Source organism: Mustela erminea, chromosome 15, assembly GCF_009829155.1.
Source record: "Mustela erminea isolate mMusErm1 chromosome 15, mMusErm1.Pri, whole genome shotgun sequence".
Lineage (NCBI taxonomy): Eukaryota > Metazoa > Chordata > Mammalia > Carnivora > Mustelidae > Mustela > Mustela erminea.
Window position 1 is genome coordinate 863,526 of NC_045628.1, and position 19,479 is coordinate 883,004.

The window sequence follows — 19,479 nt, forward strand, 5'->3', positions numbered from 1 at the left end:
CCTCTGTTCCGAGTGCCACGGGTCCCGCCGCGGCTGCGGTGGCTCAGACCGCACAGTGGCATTACTGCTCCGGCACGACCCGAGGACTAGCCCATTAAGAACAAACCAACCGACAGGAATTCCTCTGAAGAGCCTGCAACCTGCATGTTTACGTTATGTTCCAGCTTTTCCCACAAATCAATCAATATTTGCTTCTGACGAAAACAAACACAGAAAATCCAAACTATGATATTGGGGCAAATCCTCCTGAATGTACCCGGAATTTCACTCACGACCGTGGGGCTGGAGCAGGGGACAGGCACGGACAGCCCGGAGCTCAGCCGCCCAGGTTCTCGGGGGCTCCACGGTGCGCGAGGAAGCCGGGCGTCTCATCTGCTTCCACGGGTGATCCCTAACCCAGCTCCGAGACATCGCGTCCCCCAGCAGCCGACGCATGGACCAGCACATGTCCCAGACGGAGCTCTGGACAAGCAGATGCAGGAGGACATGCGCCGCAGATCCCGCTCCCACGGCTCCTGGAGCGTCAGATTTGTGGTGTCGAACGGGACAGTATCGCTTCGGAGAACGAGAAGGTTCTGGAGACATGTTGCACAGCAATGGGAACATACCTGGTCCTACTGCCCCGTGCACTTAGAGATGGCTACGATGGTAAGTCGTTTGTTACGAACATCTTACCATCCACTTTTTAAACACTATTAAAAAAAAAAAATCTTACGAACCATACAAATGCCTTAAATACATTAAAAAAGAGGTTGCATAGGGTCCGCCAGTTCTTTGAATCATTGACAGAACGACTTCCCAGGGTCATAAAGTTACTACCCTGGAAGTCAGACCCATGCAGAGAACCTTCTGGAATCTCAGACCCATGCAGAGAACCTTCTGGAATCTCAGACCCATGCAGAGAACCTTCTGGAATCTCAGTACCTGCCCCAGGCTCGCGCTGCAGGCCTGGAGCACCGCGCTCTAGGACCTGCCGCCTCTTCTGTCCTGACGCTCTCAAGCCCTGACCTCATCTGACTCCCTCCCCCTGGGTCTCCACCCAGGCTGAAGCCCGAGCACATGTGTCCCCTGGATCACCTCCAGCCACGTGGGACTGACATGCTGCGGGGTGACAGCAGCGAAGGAAAGGCTTCCCAGCCTGCAGCCTGTACCTCTCACAGCAGAAGGTCCTTATTTCCAAGGAGGGCAAGAGGCGTGATCTCTGCTCCTGGGCAGGGAGTCAGGGTACTAATCTCTTGCCCTTTTCTTCATAAATCAGGGCGTGGCCGCTGGCGACCTGCCCTCCCCCTCGCGGACAGAACCCGCTCCCATCTGAGCTGCCCAGTGTGGCCACGTGTGAACAGAAATACGGGGAGCACGACCGACTCCTCAACTGTCCTGTTCAGATAGTTTTCATTTTTAAGTTGAAATGGCCACACCTGGCTATCACATCGTTGGCGGTGAATGAGAAAGGTCACTGCAACCAGGCAAGAGGGCTGCAGGGGACAGGCAGCTTCTGGTCCCTGCCAGGAGTGCACGGCCAGGAAGACAGAGAGACGGGCTGGGGCCCACAGCGGGGAGGACTGCACGGTGGGTGGTGGTCACTGAGCTCCAGAGCTTCAGACCACGTGAGATGACAAGCTGGGCAAAGTCGTGGACGGCAAAAGCCCTTTACTTGCTAGTCACAGAGCTGGGGGCGGAAGGACCTCCCCGCCGTGGTGTCGGAGACGCATTACACACAGATCACCCCCAAGGCGTTCCATCTCAGAACCCCAAAACCAGCTACACGCAGGACAAGGCTCCTTGTTACAGGGGAATCTACAGGGAAACAGGAGCACAGGTGAAGTCGCGTTGGGCTGGGAGGGCTTGATGTGACTCCAACAGCACAGGCTCCAGGGGCTGCCGGGAAGGGTCCCCGTGATGCACTCCGGATGGAGCTGGGTCGTGCCGGGTGCACCTGTGCCTCCCAGCGTGGAGAGGCACGTGCCCCTGGACGGAACAAGGTTTCGACAGTACCCAGGCTCATCCACGAGGGGAAGGAGGCCGGCCGTGCGTGGGGACCTCCACTTCTCCGTGCACAGTGTGGGGGCTCAGTACACACTCACGCGCGCGCACCTCTGTCTCTACATTCGGACGCCGTGGCAAAAGCCAGAAATCCCGTCGGCAGCAGGAAGTAAGGTGCTTCCAAAAGCACCTGCTTCTCTCCGTCAGCACAGTCCGTGCATATGATGTGTGTGTACACCTGTGTTTGTCTCTGCACACACGTGTGAGAGGCTGTACGTGCCCGTCGTGGGGGCAGGCGGGGGGACAGGCTCTCTCTCCCTGGCAGCTGGGCAACTGAACCGGCCAAGGAAAGTCAACGTCCTTATCAGCTTCAGCTAACGCTAGAGGCTCCTGGATTCTGGTTTAACTGCTGAGCAGAGACTGCGCAGGAAGGCGACCCTCCAAACCCGGGGCGGGGGGTGCATGAAGCCTCCGGGGCCCAGCCTGGGGGGCCTGCAGGGCTCCTAAGACGCTTTTTCAGAGAAAAGTTGGGAGTCTCTCTTCACGTTGGCAACTCCGTGCACGCGTGACTGTGCACACGTGTGATGTGTGGACGTGTGAGTGCACGTGTGCACGTGCCTGTGCGAAGAAGTGTCGCACGACTCTGGGGACGGACGGGCTCACACCGAGTTTGGAAACCAGTGCTGCCACAGGGCCGGTGAGAGAGGAGGAGGAGGTCGGCTGGGGGCAAGCTTGGAGGGGGCGGGGCCCAGGGTTGGATCGGCAGGAGAGGAGGGGGCGGGGCCAGGGCGGATCTGCAGGAGGGGGCGGGGCCCAGGGTTGGATGGGCAGGAGAGGAGGGGGCGGGGCCAGGGCGGATCGGCAGGAGGGGGCGGGGCCCAGGGTTGGAGCCCCAGGTGCCGGCCACGCCCCCCGGCCTGAGCCCCTCACCTCCCTCTCCTCTTGCTCCCCCAAACCCCCTCCCCTGCGCACTACCGACTTGGTTTACTGAGAACAGAAGTAGCAGGACGGTCTTTGGTTCACTGTGGGATCCAAGTGTGTCCAGACCCCAGACATTTCTCGCAGACGGCGATGGGGTGACCGGCCCGGGGCGCCCCTCTCTGGCTTGGTCCCTGCTGTGTGCAGGTCACAGACGCCCCCCCGCCAGGGCCCTGCGGACGGTGCCGAGTGAGCCCCTGAGGAGTGGCCAGCGTTGGAGGGACGAGCATGGCGAGACATAATCCTCCGCCGGGGGGGAGCTCCAAGGGCCGCCCACAGAGAGGCCCCCACGGGGCTGGACACTGGCTGATGGCTGACCGCCCGCGCCAGCGCCTTTCCACGCTCCCTTGACGGAGGTTTCCGGAAGACCACGTTTCCCGTTTACTGTGTGTGCGGCACACGGACAAGGCCCGCCGTGGCGTGATGCCGGACAGCAACAGTAACTACCAGTCGGTGTCGTGGCTGAGCCCGGGGCGTTGGCGCGCACGATGAGGGCGACCCGCGCAGCACATAGTAGGATGTTTTCAAAGATGGAGCGAACCCACGAGTTTACATCTCAGAGAAGCAGCCTGTGTGTGAGCTCTGCGCGTTCGACGGGCACCACCGTGGAAAAGCCCAGGCCGGGCCATCATGCTGTCCTTCCCCCTGGAGGCCCTGCGGCCCTGCAGCCACAGCCCGGGGGAGGGGCTGCGCCCTGTGTTCCCGGCGGGGCCCCTCCCTGGCCTCACCCTGGCGGGTCAGGACAGGTCTGTGCGGGGGTGGTAGTGGGGGCGTCCCCTTCTCCAGCCCAAACAGGCCCCCTTCGGGAGCCGACCTCCACGCAACACCACGCTCAGGACTGACAACCCTCCCGAGGCAGCGGCGAGAGCTCCGGAGAGGCCGCGGGGGCCCGCCTCATGCTCGATGGCCGCCCAGCACCCGATTCCTGTCCTTCTGTGGGACCCCTCGGGGGCCATCCGTTGTCTTCTCACATCACAGGCCCGCGGTGTCGGGCGGATCCGCCTCTCGGGCACTTGCACCTTCTGTCACCCGCCTCCAGAGCGGAAACCGCACGCTGACCAACGCCCACAGCACTGAGCCCGGGGCTCCAGGCCCCTCGGCAGCTCGACAGCCCCGGGGAGCGAGAGGCCCCGGCTCATCTCCTCCCCTCTGCCCGCACAGGCCGTGCCCATGCTCTCGGAGAGCAGCGTTCCCAGGGGGCTCCTTCCGCCGGGGTAGAAGAGAACAGACGGAGGTCTGCTCTCCCAGCGGACGGGGCAAGGCAGGGGAGACGCCGCGTCAGGCAGCCCCGTGACCCACTTCACTTGTCTGCAAATGCACTTCCTCAGTCCCGCACGCGCCGGCCAGGTGCCTGCTGTTCCCGACCTGCGACCTCGGGCAGGCGTGGACCAAAACCACGCTGTCGTCACCACATTTCAGATAAGGTCCAGGAAGCCTGGTGGGCAAGGGGCCCTGAGGTGGACGGCCTGCTTCTTTCTCTAGGTGGGTGTGATGGAGGGCCTCCCTGAGGAGGTGGCCTGAGGCATGGAAAGGAGCCGCCTGACATGGTCCCCTGAGGGGCAGCAAGTGCAAAGGCCCCTTGGCCAGAAGGTCTGCCAAGATTGGTGAGGTGGGGACCCCTGGGCAAGGAGATATGTGAGCCTGGAAGGCCCGAGAGTGTGCCCTGGACCCAGCTGTCCCCTCTTAGCATCGTGCTTGCTGTGGCCTGGGGACAGGGCTCACCGCCACATCAGACCTGGATCACTAGCTGTTGACATCTCCAGATACAACACAGTTCTTTGACTTTTAAAACTCTAAGAATGACCAGAAACAGAGTGCCGGTGCCCTCCAGCCCTGCACTGAGCCACCTCCGCAGTGAGGCCACCACTGCCTGCTCCGGGCACCGAGTCCTGGGCTGGCCGCCATGTCCCAGACTCAGGACGGCCCCCACCCAGAAGACCAGGGACTGCACTGGCGTCCACGGTCAGCCGCCCACCCCAGCCATCACCCATTTTCTCTCTAAATCCCCTTGAACTTGTTTTTCCCTAAAACCACCGCGAGTTCGGTCATCGCACACGCGAGGGGCTGCCTGGTCCCGCCCTCCTGTCCCACGTGCCCGCCGCTGCGCCCATGGGGGAGGGGGCAGAGTTACCATCCTTACCACGCCAAGCCCCGGCGTCCTGGCCTCCCTTGCCCAAGGAGCCTCCTCGGGCCTCTCCCCAGGGAGCCCGCATCGGCCCCCCACCTCCCAGCCGTGAGCTTACACTCCTGCCGGGTGGCCTCGGGGCCAGAGCAGGGCTGAGCCCGCAGTCCTGTCTCTGATCCCGAGGCCCAGGGACAGTGAAAAGAGGCGCTCTGAGGTATTGCTGCCCGACCAGGAAGCCCCTCGAGGGCACAGGGCCAGCCCAGGGACGCTCAGGAAAGCCGCTGACTCCCAGGGCGTCTGCTGTCCCTGCTCCGACTCCGCCACCCACGGCCCAGAGCTCGGAAAGAGAGGAGGGCAGAGCCCAGGGGACCCCGGCCGTGACCCCACCTGTCTCCTGCCAGTGACTGCTCAGCCCCCACACCCCTGAGGAGGGCTCTGCACCCCCCAGGTTGCTAGAAGAACCTAGGACCCCCCAGCTCTGACCGGTGACAGGCATCCCTGGTTGGCAGTTTTCATACGACAAGAACCAGCTGATCAAACTTGCCGTTTTGGTCTGTTTTCTGGCTTAGACTAATTCACGGAGCTCTGAATTGCACGACTTCAGAAACCTGTCCTTACGGACACGAAGGAATGAGGGCGGTGTCCACGGGGACCCGGGAGGCTGGGCTCCTGCCCTGCAGCTGACCGCCTCTTCGCCCCGATGTCCCCGGAGGAATGAGGTCACCGTGAGGACATCTGACCACCGCACCACGGTGTTTACTCATCAGGGTGTGAGGTCCACGTCCGCACCACTTCTCGGGGTGCCGTGGGTGTCTCTGAACTGGCCCCAGGTGGTGTGGCTTCCGCCCAGTGTGGCCAGGAGGCCACAGACAAAGCTTCCCTGCCTTTCTGGAAGAGGCGACGCAGAACTACTACCGGGCAAGTCGCTTCTGGGGTCAGTCCCCCACCACGAGGGTGCGAGTGGGACCCCGGGTCCGGCCAAGTCCCAGAGGGTCTCAGAGCCACTGTGCGCTGTGGCCTCCTTCCCGGGGAAAGCCCCTGCCACGCACGGTGGCCCCGGAGCCTGACGGAGTGAGGGAGGGTCCCTGGGCTCCGTGGGATCCCAGGGCTGGGGCTGGAGCCCACGTCTCCCAAGGGGAGGGCTTGGGACGCCGCTGGCCGGGCAAGGCCCCGAGCCCCCTGGGCACCACCTCCCTCTCTGACCGCCACGGGGCTCGGCGACACGCACCTGGGGATGCTGGTGAGGTAGGTCATGACATTCTGGAACTCCTTGTCGGGGACGTCGCTGAAGGCCGGGTAGTCTGGGAAGGTGATGACGGGGCTGCCGTCCTGCCCGCGCCCACCTGGGGAGAGAGCAAGGCAGCACTGAGCGCGGGCGCCTCCCCGAGCTCCAAACGCCGCTTCGAGTCAAGCTCTGTCAAGGCTGCTCCTGATGATCAGGAAAGACGTGTCCCAAGGAGCCCCTTGGTGCGGACAAGAGTGCTGTGACTCCAACGATCCCCACTACCCTGCCTCCGTGGGGCCAGCACAGAACGCTGGCTGTGCCGCTTCCTGTCCTGCTCGCTCGGCTGACGGGCACGGTTCTCTGTGCTGGGAGCTGCTCTGAACCCCGCACGATGCCTGGTCTCCTACCCTAGCCGACCCCCTGAGGCTTCAGATAATCGGGTCCTTTGACAGCGTGAGGGGGCAGGGCAGCAGGCCGGCGGGGGCACCAGAGGGACTTTGGTGGAGTCGGGTGTGTGTCTTGGGACCTGGGAACAGGCCGAAAGGAGGCTGAGTTTGGTCTGGGTCTCCCGTGGTCTGAACTGTCCCACCAACGACCCAGGGAGGGGCGGCTGGACACGGTCCCCTGGAGGGACGGTCCCCCACCCACTGGCCCGGCCTGTCGCAGGCAGCCGGAGTGATGCCGTGCACCTCTCCAGGCCGAGCTGCAAGCCATGGCCGCGTCTGCTCTCTCTGCTCGGAGCTCCTCCTGGACGCTGACCGAGCCGGAGCAGCAGCCCCAGGCCACCATGTGGAAGCCGCCCAGCCAGGGAGGAGCAGCCGGCTTCTTGCAGGGGCCCCACACGTGTGAGTGAAGCCCCTGGACAGTCCAGCTGGCCCACGCCACACGGGGCAAGAACCACACGGCCAGCCCTTCCGGAATCCCACCCGGGGACTTAATGATAAACCAATAGAAGGTGTTCTCTCAAGCTCCCTAGGCTTTGGGACAGCCTGAGCAGCGAGCATGGGCTCCCCACACCCTGGATCTCCTTGGAGGGCACGGGGCAGCCGCTGGCACAGCTCGGGCCCCTGGCACCTCCTGGGGTCTCTCGGGCATGGCTTGCCCTACCCTGCCGTGTGACGACAACGTCAAAGGCAACAAGTGTGATGGGCATTGATGGCCTGACGCTGGAAACCTCACTGTCTCGGAGGTCGGCGGAGTCGGGCGGCAAGCCTGCCCTGACAGAAGCAGGGCACACCGCACAGGCGCTGGGCGGGGCAGGGTCGGGCGCACCGGCGCCGACATTCACCGTGGGAGGCGCTGGCTGCAGCATAAACAGGGACGGTCTCCCGACAGCGTCACTCCACCGAGTCCCCGGACTCACACCCCTGCGTGCGGGAGGAGCCCGGCCCCCGGAATGCCGGCTCGGTCAGGCCCACGGAGGATGACCTCACAGCCACCGAGGCGGACCTTCGTCACGTCCACCCAGTCCCCTCCCAAGCCGCTGGCTGGTGTTCGAACACTCGAGAAAAGGTCTGTCCGGAGGGGCTTGGGGCCGGGGCTCTGCCTCCTCCCTGGGTAATGCCAAGAGTGGTGGGATTATGACCCGGAGGAAGGTCAAGGTCATGAGTCTGGGTCACTGGCACACTGGGGCCATGAGCCTTCAGGGTCCTGAAGGGGCGAAAACAGGTTGGCGAGATGAGGAAGCTGGCAGAGGGCCACAGCCTCCCGGCTAGGCCTGCCACGGGCACCACGACCGCTGCGCCCTTACAGGGCTCTCACCTCTCTGAAGGTCAGCCCCTCCTCCCCGCCCGGGACAACACCCCTCGCCGCGACGGAGGCTTCACAAGAGGCCACACCACCTTACTGCGGACGAGTCCCCCCAGAAACCCCCGTCCTGCTGACAACCTTCAGTACACGCCGGGGCCTGTGAGCTCGGGACCACACGTCAGGGCCACATGTCAGGGCCACACGTCAGGGCCGCATGTCAGGGCCGCACGTCAGGGCTGCAGGTCAGGGCCACACGTCAGGGCCGCAGGTCAGGGACCACACGTCAGGGCCACATGTCAGGGCTGCAGGTCAGGGACCACATGTCAGGGCCCGGCCGGGGCAGCGGCTCCCAGCCCAGGGGACCAGTAGGTGAGCCAGGGAAGGGCCAGGGCGGCCCCGGGAGTGCAGGGATGGTCTGGGGACTCAGGAGGGGAGAGGCCCGTCTGCACGTAGGGCCACGTGGCTGAGGAGGGGAGGCCCCAATTGAAGCGCAAGGAACTGTGGCCGGTGGTCTTGTCCAGACGGGGCCCACGCAGCCGTGAGGGCAGCTGCGCAGCTGCAGTCACACCCTTAGCCTACGCAATGCGCCGGCACTGTGCAGCGGCTGGGGTCGCGCACCACGGCTGGCCAGGACAGCAGGTCGTCCCACGGAGGGAGGCAAAACCTAGGCCTGCGGGGAGGCGGCTGCACGCTGGGTCTGGGGTACTGGGAACCCCAGGATAGGCCGCTGGGGCAGTCGGCCGCTCACGTGTGTCGGCAGCGCTCTGTGGCCTTCTCTGTGGCCTTCTCCGTGGAAGATAGTTGTGCTCAGCCAGGCAGCCCCAGCCCCTGGACGCTGCAAGAGTGAGGTCAGCTGTGCCCTATTCTTAGGAATGTTCTGGAGTCTGCAGGCAAGAGTGCTCGGCCCGCATCCCTCTCAGGACCCCAGCCGCCCTCCCCCGGGGCACCGCACAGCATCTCCCAGCCCTCGGTGAAACCCAAAGCAGCCCATGTTGTACGCCGTGTCCCGGGTTCCCACGCTTGGATGGGACCCGCAGAGTCCCAGGGATCCCGGGAGCGCTCAGCCTAGGGCGTGGACCCTCCCGGCCCGCCCGGCACTCACCAGACAGATACGCGAAGCGCTTCTTCAGCTGGTCCTGGATGTCCGCGGCGCAGAGCGGGCTGATGTCCCGGTGCATGATTTCATCTGCAGGGAGAGCAGACAGACGCCCCGTCATTCCGAGGAAACCGCCTCACACAGCCGCGCACGTCTGCGAACTCCGAAGGGGCCGGTGGTCATGTGCTCGGAAAAAGGATTTCGGTTTCCAGTGCACAGAAGCCTTTGTTTCTCAGCGCGCAGAATGCTGTGTGCCGGGAGGCTCATCAATATTTGAGATGCGGGGAGTGTCAGAGGCACCGAGGGGAGGCGGACAGGAGGAGGGACGGACAGACGGAGGTGCCGGCGGAGGAGCGCAGGGCTGGGAGTAAGGACCAGGAGAGCTCCTGGGTGTGAGCGGCACCCAGGAGCCCACAGCCTTTGCCCCCTGCCCTGGAAGGGGTCTGGGTGCCCCCGGGGCCGGTATAGCCCGAGCAGACCCCTGTAGGTCAGCGAGGAGACCTGGCCACCGCCGCGGGTCCACACCTTCGCACACACGAGGGAATGTGCAGGGCTCTGTCCTGTGCGCCGCGCCCCCTGCCTGCCTGACGCAGACACAGAGGGCGGGGTGCCCAGCCGGGTCGCTGAGCAGGATGCTGGTGGGAAAGCGGGCGCGGCCTAAGCGCTGCCAGTCCTGGGGCAGGGGCCTGGGGCAGGGCTGCTGTGTGTCACCATGGACGCGTGACGCTGGGGCACCTGTCCTGCTCTTGGGTCTGCCGGCCTCGCCAGCAAGCAGGTGACCCGGAGCCAGACCCCTGCAGCATTGCGGAGTTCGCATTCTGAGACGTTAACACCATTTTTCCAAAGACACTCAGGACCGCGCTGATGACTCACAGGTCCGGCTATGCCAGGTTACGACCCGGGCCCGGTCAGGGAGTGCTCTTCCACACTGAAGATCCCCGCAGAGCCGGCAAAACGCACCCTACTCGGACCCGCCCCGCAGCCGGCTCTTCTGGTCTACAGACAAGCCTGTGTAGACGCTGACACACTGGGCACACAGGCAGGCCCCTCGGGGAGCAGCCTGCACCTGACGGCCTTGCCCCAACCTTGCCTGTGCTTGAGGGGGTGCGCAGGGCTCTGAGCCTGCTCGGACCCATGGGCAGCGGTGGCGGTGGCTCCGGGCTCAGGAAGGGACAGCAGCTTGTGCCCATCTCACTCAGAACGCTGGGACCTGCATGGCCTCCCCAAGAGAGGCCACCGCCCACGGGCCATGGGGAGGCTCAGCCGCAGTTCTCCTTTACGGGAGGGAAACAGGGCAGGGGACACCTGCTCCGAGGGAGCTCAGCACGTGTTCCTAAATTCCAGACTGGTGACCCGCGCTGCCTGCACACGTGCACTCGTTTGCAGCAAGCCTGGACGCAGTGGGGACAGGGAAGACATTCAGATGTTCCTCGTCTCGGCAGGAAGGACTCAGCACGTGGCGAATAGCACACCTGTGCACCACTTCGGCCTCCAGAACCCCAGAGATGCTGGTCGTGGAGCACAGACCCCGGGAAGCCAGGCCTCCGAAGTCTGGAGATGTGCCAGGGGTGGGGGAAGGCGGCAAATACTGAGTGGGTAAGTCCCTTAGCCGGGACCCAGCGTCGGTGACGACCATCGCCCAGATCTCACCACCACCAGCGCCCCCAACTCCCGTCAGATCCCACCACCCATGAGGAAAGACGACTACGGGTGTCCAGGCCTCTGACGGTGGACACTGCATGGTCCCCCTCGGACATGTCCACCCGGCAAAGGCTTCCGGGCAGCACCTCCTCCCGGAGTCCAGAGCTCAGTCCTGCACTGCATAGCGGTCTGCGCTGTGCCCGGCTCACCCGATGGCCCAGGGTTTCCCCATGTGCTGGAGATAGGCCTGCCATTACCGACCAGCGCTGTGCTATCCGACAGACAGACGGTCCCGCCGACCAGGTCGCTGTCCACATTAATTTGGTCCCTCAAGCCTCAGGGCCTTTGCATGAGCAGCTTCCTGTAATGCGTCTTCCAGGTCTGCCGACCAGTCCGATCTTACTGGTCAAGAGATCACATCTTCACAGAGGCCTTTGCCCACCTCCTGGCCTACGCCGTGCCTCACGGGGACCTGGTCTGCGGACCACTACCCAGCAGCTGTTGGGATAGGAGCTCAAAGAGCGTGCGCTGAACAGAGGAAGTGAGAGGCACGTGACACGGTGACTTCCTGCGGTGGCAGTCCGGGCAGTTCAGCAAAGTTCTTTCTACTTACACAGGCCGGTGCAGGACTTCCGGAGCCCGTGGACTGCTGACCGGGGCCTCGCTGGGCATCCCACGCTCACAGGGTTTCTGGGACGGAGCGTGTGGTGGTACTGTGCCTTAGGCCAGAGGCCACATTTCAGGCGTGAACGAGAGCGTTACTCTGTGCACGGCCCAGGCTGGAAACGGCACACAGGTGGGTCCACAGGCACGGACTCCATGTAGAGGCCACTCCGCTTACATGGTCACTGCCCACCGCTCTGCAGCTGGGGATAAGCAAGGGCCACAGCGCAGTGAGTGTCCCTGTCACCTGCCAGCTTCTGTCCCCGGGGGCTGGGCCTGCAGGGGCAGTGGGCGGCTCTTGCACGGGCAGCTGCCACTCGGGGACGAGGGGAGGGCACAGTTCACGGCGGAGGACGCTATGACCCCTAGCTCAGCAGGAAATGGAGGACAAGCCTCCCCCGCGCCTCAGTGTCAGCTGTCTGAACAGGAAGGGGGTCGTCCCAGCTGCGGGCCCAACAAGAGGGGCAGGTGAGGCCCCACGCCGTCACAGAGCGACACTGTGGGTGCCGTCTCCAGCGTTTCCGTCCCAGCCGGATGCGAAAGGAGACGGGGCCTGTCACAGAGGCAGTGGGAGGGAGGCGGACAGGGCCCGGGCACAGAGAGGGCAGCCTGTCTCCTTAGGGCCCCTCAGCGGTGGGGCTGGGGGCCCAGCGCAGGGCTGGGGACACACAGCCCCTCACCCCCTCATGGGAACCACCCCTCAGCTCACAGTGTAGCTGCCCTGGGTCCCAGCTCAGCCCTGGGCAAGGCTGCCGCCGTCTGGGAGCTCTTTGGTGCCACAGTGACAGTGGGGTACGGATGAAGGCCTACAGCCCCGAGGCCACACCCCTCCGTAGAGCCCCTGAGGCCCACGGCCCATCCCCAGAAGCCCCTTCCCAGAGCCCCTGAGGCCACATGCCCGTGCCTGGCGGGTCTGCACCTCAGGCCTGCCTGGGAACCTTCTGGAGGCCTCGGTGAGGTGCGTGCGGAATGGGCACCCTGATTTTTCAATCCCGCCTGAGTGGACCGCAGCCGTAGCCCAGGCTCCCCCCGCAGGTGACGCTGCGCTGGGGTCAGACCCATGTCCAGCAGAACGCCCGCCGGTCAGGGGCTGCGTGGCCCGAGGCGCGCTCCGGGACGTCAGGAGCTTGCGGCTCTGCCTGCCACCCAGTGAACGCTTGCTCATTCATCCCTGCCTCATGAAGCGTCAGCCAGGTGGGCTGCAGGCGGCACCATCCACGTCCGCCCTGGGCCCGGCCCTGCAGAGTGAGCCCGCTCTCGCCCTGTGCCCGGGCTCGTGGACTCGCACACACTCTGTGGGCTCGGAGCCAGACGCAGCCTCGTACAAAGTAGCCTTCGGAACGCCGTTCCCCGCGAAGGGAGCCACACCCCGCCCCGGGAGCCACATGAAGCCAGGCCTTGGGGGATGCCGGGCTTAGATGCCACACGACTCGGTGTTCGCCACGGGCAGACAACCAGGTCCCGGCGACCCTCAGAATCCTCCTTACCACAGGCAGCTTGAGCCAGCGCGTAAAGACGGCCACCAGCCAAGGACAGTGTGGGGCCTCTGAGTGTCCGCAGCGCTCACGACCCGCCTCCCGCCGGCTCGGAGCATTTCTCCCGCCGCACCCGCTATGGGGTCGCTGGGGTCGGAGCCGCAGAAGGTCATCTGTGTGCTGGCCCTGCAGCCTGTGGGGAGCAGGGTTCCAGGGCGCCAGCAGGGAGGACCAGCAGCTCTTCCAGGGGCCCTCGGGGAATCACCCAGCTTGTCCTCGTAGAAGGACGTGAGGCTTTCGGAGAAGTTCGGACCTGAGCCCCTGCCGGGCCACGGCGAAGATGGGGAAACCTCCCCAAACCCGCCCAGGCCTTAGGTCAGTCCAGAAGGCAGGTGCCTCTCGAACACCGACTCAGACACGGGTTGCCATCGTGGGAGTAGTCGGCGTAGGGGAGGGTAGGGCCCTCCCGCACTCCTGGGCCAGCGAGAGCTGCCACTCGTCAGCCAACGTCATGCCCAGAGGAACCCTGTCAGCGTAGTGGCACCTTTATCAAGGACACGTCTGCCTCAACGGCCCAGCAGGCGGAGCGTTCTCATCCCATCCCCCACGAGCTCCCTAAGGCACAGAGACACCCAGTGACTTGCCTGAGGCCACACAGCGGGGACCATGGAGAGCAGCAGCTCAAAGGGAGGGACAAGGTTATCCATCTGAGGTTGTCACCCGGGTGACTTTCAGGGACGGGTTTGTAGGTGGAGACACTCCTTGCGCTCGAAGGAGCAGAAGCAGGAGACGTCCGACCTCCCAGTGAGCTTGGGCCGTGGTGAGCGCAGAGCGCAGGGTTCCGACCATCATGTGCGCCTGTGGTCCCTGACCCTTGGTTCAGCCGTCCAAGAAATGACATTCAGCCGCTCCCATGGTTCTGTATTCGCGTTTCTGTTAGTCTGAGCCGCGACCGCCAGGAGCTCGTGAATGCTGTCCCTGTGGCAGGTAGAGGAGACGGTGGCGGGGGACGCGTCGGGCACTGTGACCCTGGAGGCCCGGCTCAGGGAGCAGCCACTCCGTGCCTTTACACCTGAACCAGCGGCGCACTGTGCCCAGCCCCAGGGACCCCGCGTGCAGGCTGCAGGCACGTCCAGGAGTTGCTGTGACAAGGGGCTGAAGCCAGGGGGCCACGGTCTGTGTGCTGACTCGCCTTTGCTGTGGGGGGGTCCCTGGTTTCCGGGGGTTCCTCCACCTCCTGAGCGAGTTTTTGTGGCATCCTGCTCGCGGGGCGACGTGCGCTGCATCTGGCATGTGGGTAGGGTTCAGCATCACAAACGCCTGGGGAGCACCCCCTGCCCTCGCCCTGGCCGGCGCTGGCTTTCTAAACCACCATGGGCCGATGGGGGTGGGGTGCATCGGGCCCACTGTTCTGTCCACGGTGTTTTCTCCTCGGCCGCTGCTACCGAGAAAATCACCACCACGGGCGACGTGGACGGCAGGGGTCACTGCCCACAGGGCCCCTGCGGCGGGCACCGGGGGACGGCCATTGCCCCCCCAGAAACGCAGCCTTGCACATGCACACGCACGCGGGGACAGGACATGGAGGGTCCTGTGGGAAGAGCACACGGGGCTACACAGGCAGCATGAACGCGTCGGAACAGGCACGGAAACATCCCCCCTCAGTCAGGTCCGACGTTTCCTCAAGACCTTGTTTCAGAACCCGACCCGAACACTGGACCCCCTGTTGGAGGAGACGGTTCCTGACGTGGGCTCTGAGCCCCCCTCCACGTCCTCATGCCCTGGCTTCCGTGTTCGGGAGCCGCGCTCGGGCTCCCCTCTGCCCCAAACTAGCTGAGCCCACGCGAAAGCCCTCCTTGGCTCCAGCGGGGAGCCCAGGCCCCCACGAACAACACAGCCCAGAGCACTAGCCCTCCTTGCGTTCACACCACCTTGGGCCATTCTGGATCATTCTGGACCATTCGGGACCGTTCTGGCCCCTCCTTGGGCCTGCCCTGCTGGCCCAGCCCTGCTGGCTCCGGAGGTCCTGGCATGGGTGAGGAACGCCTTCATACCCTCGGTGCACGTAGGTAATGGCGTCAGACCCGGGCAGGGGCATCAGACCCGGGCAGGGGCAGCCCCACTCAGGAGGCCCCACGCGGCCCCTGCCTGCTGTTTCCACCTGTCCCTGCCGGGTTCTGGGGCTTGAGCTAGGAGGAGCCGGCGCCTGGAGCGGGTCTGGATTAACGAAGGCAACAGCTGTGCCCCGCAGGGACCGGGCTGCGGCTGTGCTCAGAGCGAGCCGGGCCCCGTCACATGGCGCTCCGCCCTGCCCTGGGGATCCCTATCCCTGGGCCTTCGCTCCTGTCCCTCTGTAGCAGCGCCCGTCCAGCCCGAGCGCCCACTGTCTCGGAGGCGCCTTCTCGCAGGCGAAAACGACGGTGGGCCTGGAAACACCTCAGTGGGTTCCCCCCGCCCCCACAGATGGGAGGGGGAGGTCAGGGACCCAAAGCAGTGGGCTCCAGGCCCCCGAACAGCACCCGGCCCACAGGCCAGCCTCCCGAGTCCTGAGGAAAACCATTCACCTGCCGGCTGGGGTCCAGGTTGACAGGGGTGTCCCCAGCCGCCGGGCCAGGGCTGCTTCTCGGGGCTCAGGGCTGCCGTGAGGGTCCTGTGGAGCCAGACGGCCCCGTTTGTGGAACGGTTTTCTGCAGGGCTGTGCGAACACAGCCTTCGGCCAGCGACTGCGTCCTCAGTGCACAGGCTCTGGTTTTGCTTTAAGGCCCACGGAGGGGAGCACAGAAACGGGCTCGGACATGCAGAGGTGGGTGTCCGTGAGCCCGGTGTGGGTCCCGCCCCGGACACAGCCGCTCGCCTCCGTGTGCCACCAGCGAGGTCCTGGAAAGAGCTGCCGCAGCACTCCCTTCAGGCTGCCTTGTGTGTCACAGAGCGGGGGTCACGGCCCGGGGCTCTGGGGGCCTGGCCACCTCTGGGCTCAGGCAGGTCCTGCCTGCAGCTCTGGCCATGGGACCTGGAGCCCCTGGAGCCCAGAAGGGTCCTCCTGCCACAAGCGAGGGCCTCCTTCACTGGGGTCCCCCCCAAGGCCGCTGTCACACACCTATCCTTCCTGGACGACGGACAGGGCTGGCCCCCACTTCTCCCAGAACCGCCCAGCACTGAGATGGAGGACCAGGCCCCAGGAGCTCCCTCTGAACATTTCTAGGGTTTGAAATTCCTGAGAATTCTGAGTCACACGGCTGTTCAGTTCGACAGAGCACAAGTCCTCCTGGGCCCTGCCGCCAAGTGTGCACCTGTGTGGGTTTGGGAACCAGGATGGGACCTGGAAGGTTGCCAAAGGCCATGCCCCGAGGGTGGGGGACCAGGCGGGAGGCCGACCTCCCCTGAGGCAGGAGCAGGTACGCAGGCTCCCCGCTGGCCGGAAGCTGCGTGGCGGGAGGGTTCGGGAGGCTGAGGCCACCCCCCGCCCAGCGCCCACTGCCAAACGAGCGTTAGCACAAGGAGGCTTGACGGGGTGACCTGTGCCTCTCAGACATGCCGTGCGGCAGCGGCGCGCAGACCTGGTCACAGTCAACAACAGACGGATCTTAAGGCACAAATATTGGGTCCAGCCACATCACTAGAGCGTGTTTGCTCGTGAAGCCGCGAAACCACACTGTGCCACGAGAGCCACAGCGAAGCCCTCCATGCTCAGCGCCCCTGGGAGCCCGTGACCACAGAGCAGGGACGGCGGCATCTCGCGGAGCGTCTGGAGGGGCGGCACGGGATACACTCGCGGCCATGTAACGGGTGTTCAGTGCCCAGAATGGGATGGTGGCGCAGGAGGCTCACGGGACCAGGCAGGTGTTGGCCACACCAGCCCAGCGCAGGCGGCCAGGTGGGGCGGGTGACTAGGACGGCAAGCCAGCGGCACCCAGAGCTCGCTGATGGCAGCCCTCGGCCAGCTCCTGCCTCAAAGGGTCTCGGCATGAGATATCCGCGGACTTGTCATTCCCGGTAATGCTCCTGCTGCTGAGCTTTCTCTGCTGTCCCAGGATAGCGAGGGCTCTGCTTGGGCAGCCTGGATAGGGACCCAGGACAGGGCCAGGGCCGTTTCTGGCTAGGGTTATGACCTCGCAGACAGAGCCATGGGGCCGTCCCTGCAGGAGAGCCATAGCCCATGACCCTGGGAACGCCAAGCCCAGTGGCTCCTGGAATAGCCCCAGGCTGGCCCTCCACAGGGGGGTGCCGTGTGGACCACCCCGGAGGCTGAATAGGCTGATGCCGGAGGATCTGAGCGAGCTCCCGGGGCCGGGGAGGACAGCAGGAGAGAAGGTGGAAAATCAGGCCCGTCCCGTGTGTCCAACAACCCCCACCCTTGCACACCCACAGAGTCAGAGCAAGGTCTCCCGCTCCTCAGAAACGCACACTCTGGGTTGGAGCAAAAACAAATCTTGGGGCGCCTGGGTGGCTCAGTGGGTTAAGCCTCTGCCTTTCGGCTCGGGTCATGGTCTCAGGGTCCTGGGATCGAGCCCCACATCGGGCTCTCTGCTCAGCGGGGAGCCTGCTTCCCTCTCTCTCTGCCTGCCTCTCTGCCTACGTGTGATCTCTGTCAAATAAATAAATAAAATCTTTAAAAACAAACAAAAAAACAAATCCCGTCAGCCCCAGGGCAGTATGGGTGGCAGCACACTGGCCACATGTCCTGGCTTTGGGCTGAGCGTCCCCCAGGCCCACGTCATCAGCCTCAGCATCTCCACTGGCTCTCCGGTGGCAGGCACGGCCCACGTGTCTCACCCGCGCCGCATGTAAACGGCACACACGCAGCACACACGCACACCAGGGACACACATGCCCCACTCCCACACCTGTCACCGCTGCTTAAAAACAAAGCAAATGTTTCTGACCGAGTCTTCCTATTCGTCAACAGGTCAGGAAAATCATCGTCTCTGGTCCTTCCTCAGGGCTGGGCTCACAGGCACCCTTCCTCTGGACCTGCCCTCCGAAGGCGGCTCACAGGCCGCGCGTGCGAGAAGGGGAGGCGTGGCGGGGCCCGTCCCTGACACCGGCAGTGAGCTCCTTCCAGGAATCCCAGGGACTCTCCAAAATTCTTCCCTGAACTGTAGACGTGCACCTTGTTCCCACGTCCTAAGCCCGCAGAATTCTAGAAAGCTACAAGCAGACAAGAGGCTGCACTAACCCTCACGGAGGCCTCACACGTCTCATCGACTCCCGGCCTCACCACGGCGGCCTGCGAGAGGGCTGCCACAGCCGGCAGGGCAGGGACACGGGGCTCCACGGACGCTGGCCCCCGGCAGCCCCCACCCCGCTGGGCACACACACGGTCCAGCGTGCGGGAGGCAGGGACAGGCGCTGAGGGCTGGCTGTGGTGGGGAGAGGTCACGCAGGACTGCTGACCTCACGGATGTCACAAGGACAAGACGGGAGGCACCTCAGCCTGTGGCGGGATCGTGGCTCCCACCCCCCATCCTGCTCCGCAGTGTGAGTCACCCTGGGATACGGGTTACACCCGTGGCCTCCCCTCGGTCTCCTGTTGACTCAGGGCAGGTACGAGCCACTGCTAGTGCAGACGTGAGGGGCGGCGTGGGCATCCTTGCTGGTAAACAGCAGGTGCCAATCAAAGCCGGCATGACGTGTTCTGCAGCAGCCGCGGGAGGAAGACCCGCTGTCACGTGGACCAACAGCCGCCTCCTCCTCAGGCAACAAACGCCCTTGTTTGGAGAAGCAGCCAGTGGTCTGTGGAGACGGGAGACCCCCCACCCTGAGTTACACCGGAGCCCCCCTGCTCCCTTGACAGCTGGCGCACCGCGGAGGTAACGTCTGCTGGAGGCAGTTACGGGAACCAGAGCCGGTCCCCACTGAGGAGAACGAGCTCATGTCCGAAATGACCGGTGGCCGCGCAGAGTAGCCTCCTGGAAAGAACACACGTGCGGGGTGCCAGGCACCCCGAGAGCGCGGCCCGCCCGCAGCCAAGCCGCACGCAGCATAGCGTGTCCCGCAGAGCCTCCCGCGCCCTCCCCGATGGGCCGACCGCAGACCCCAGGTCCAGCTGGGCTCGCCCCACGTGCGGCGCTGCGTCCGGCCTTCCCTGTGGCCCCCTCCGTGGCGGACCCAGTCACGCACACCCGGGGCCTCTGTCCTCAACCTGGGGATGGCGGATGGTCACCTACTGCTACTGGCCACTAAGATCTAGATCTGGCTGATTCATTCAAATCTACGGAAACAGAGGATGAGCTCTTTGCCATCGTCCCTCCGGCAGAAGCACCTGCTGGAAAACATACTTCCTGACGAATAACTTCAAAACGAGCGCCGTCACCCTCAGACCAGCAGCAAGGAGACGCGCCCGTGCTCACCCTCCAGCCCTGGTCTTTGTTCCCCGGGCACCCCAGTTGGCCTCAGAGGTGCCCACAGCCCCACTGGGGGCCGGAGCAGGTCCCACGGAACCCAGGTGGCTGTTACCACGGGGGGCCGGGGGCCCAGGCCTGACCCCGCTGCCGGACAGCCTCCGTCAGGGTGTCGGGGCACCGGCCGCCGCGGGGACCGCAGC

At 64.7% G+C, this 19,479-nt stretch overlaps 1 protein-coding gene across 15 annotated transcripts in view; it reads right to left on the reverse strand.

Annotated features, from left to right (window-relative positions):
* The window catches only part of MCF2L (MCF.2 cell line derived transforming sequence like), a 129,614-nt gene that overhangs the window by 40,307 nt on the left and 69,828 nt on the right, over positions 1-19,479 (reverse strand). For 13 of the 15 annotated variants that reach the window (XM_032314210.1, XM_032314217.1, XM_032314224.1 and 10 more), the window contains 2 exons: positions 9,163-9,246; positions 6,315-6,429 (listed from right to left, as the gene is read on the reverse strand). In XM_032314210.1, coding sequence (XP_032170101.1) covers positions 6,315-6,429; positions 9,163-9,246 — 199 coding nt within the window. Of the gene's footprint in view, positions 1-6,314; positions 6,430-9,162; positions 9,247-10,246; positions 10,252-19,479 lie in introns of those variants that run through there. The other 2 variants (XM_032314218.1, XM_032314223.1) reach the window with 2 other exon arrangements.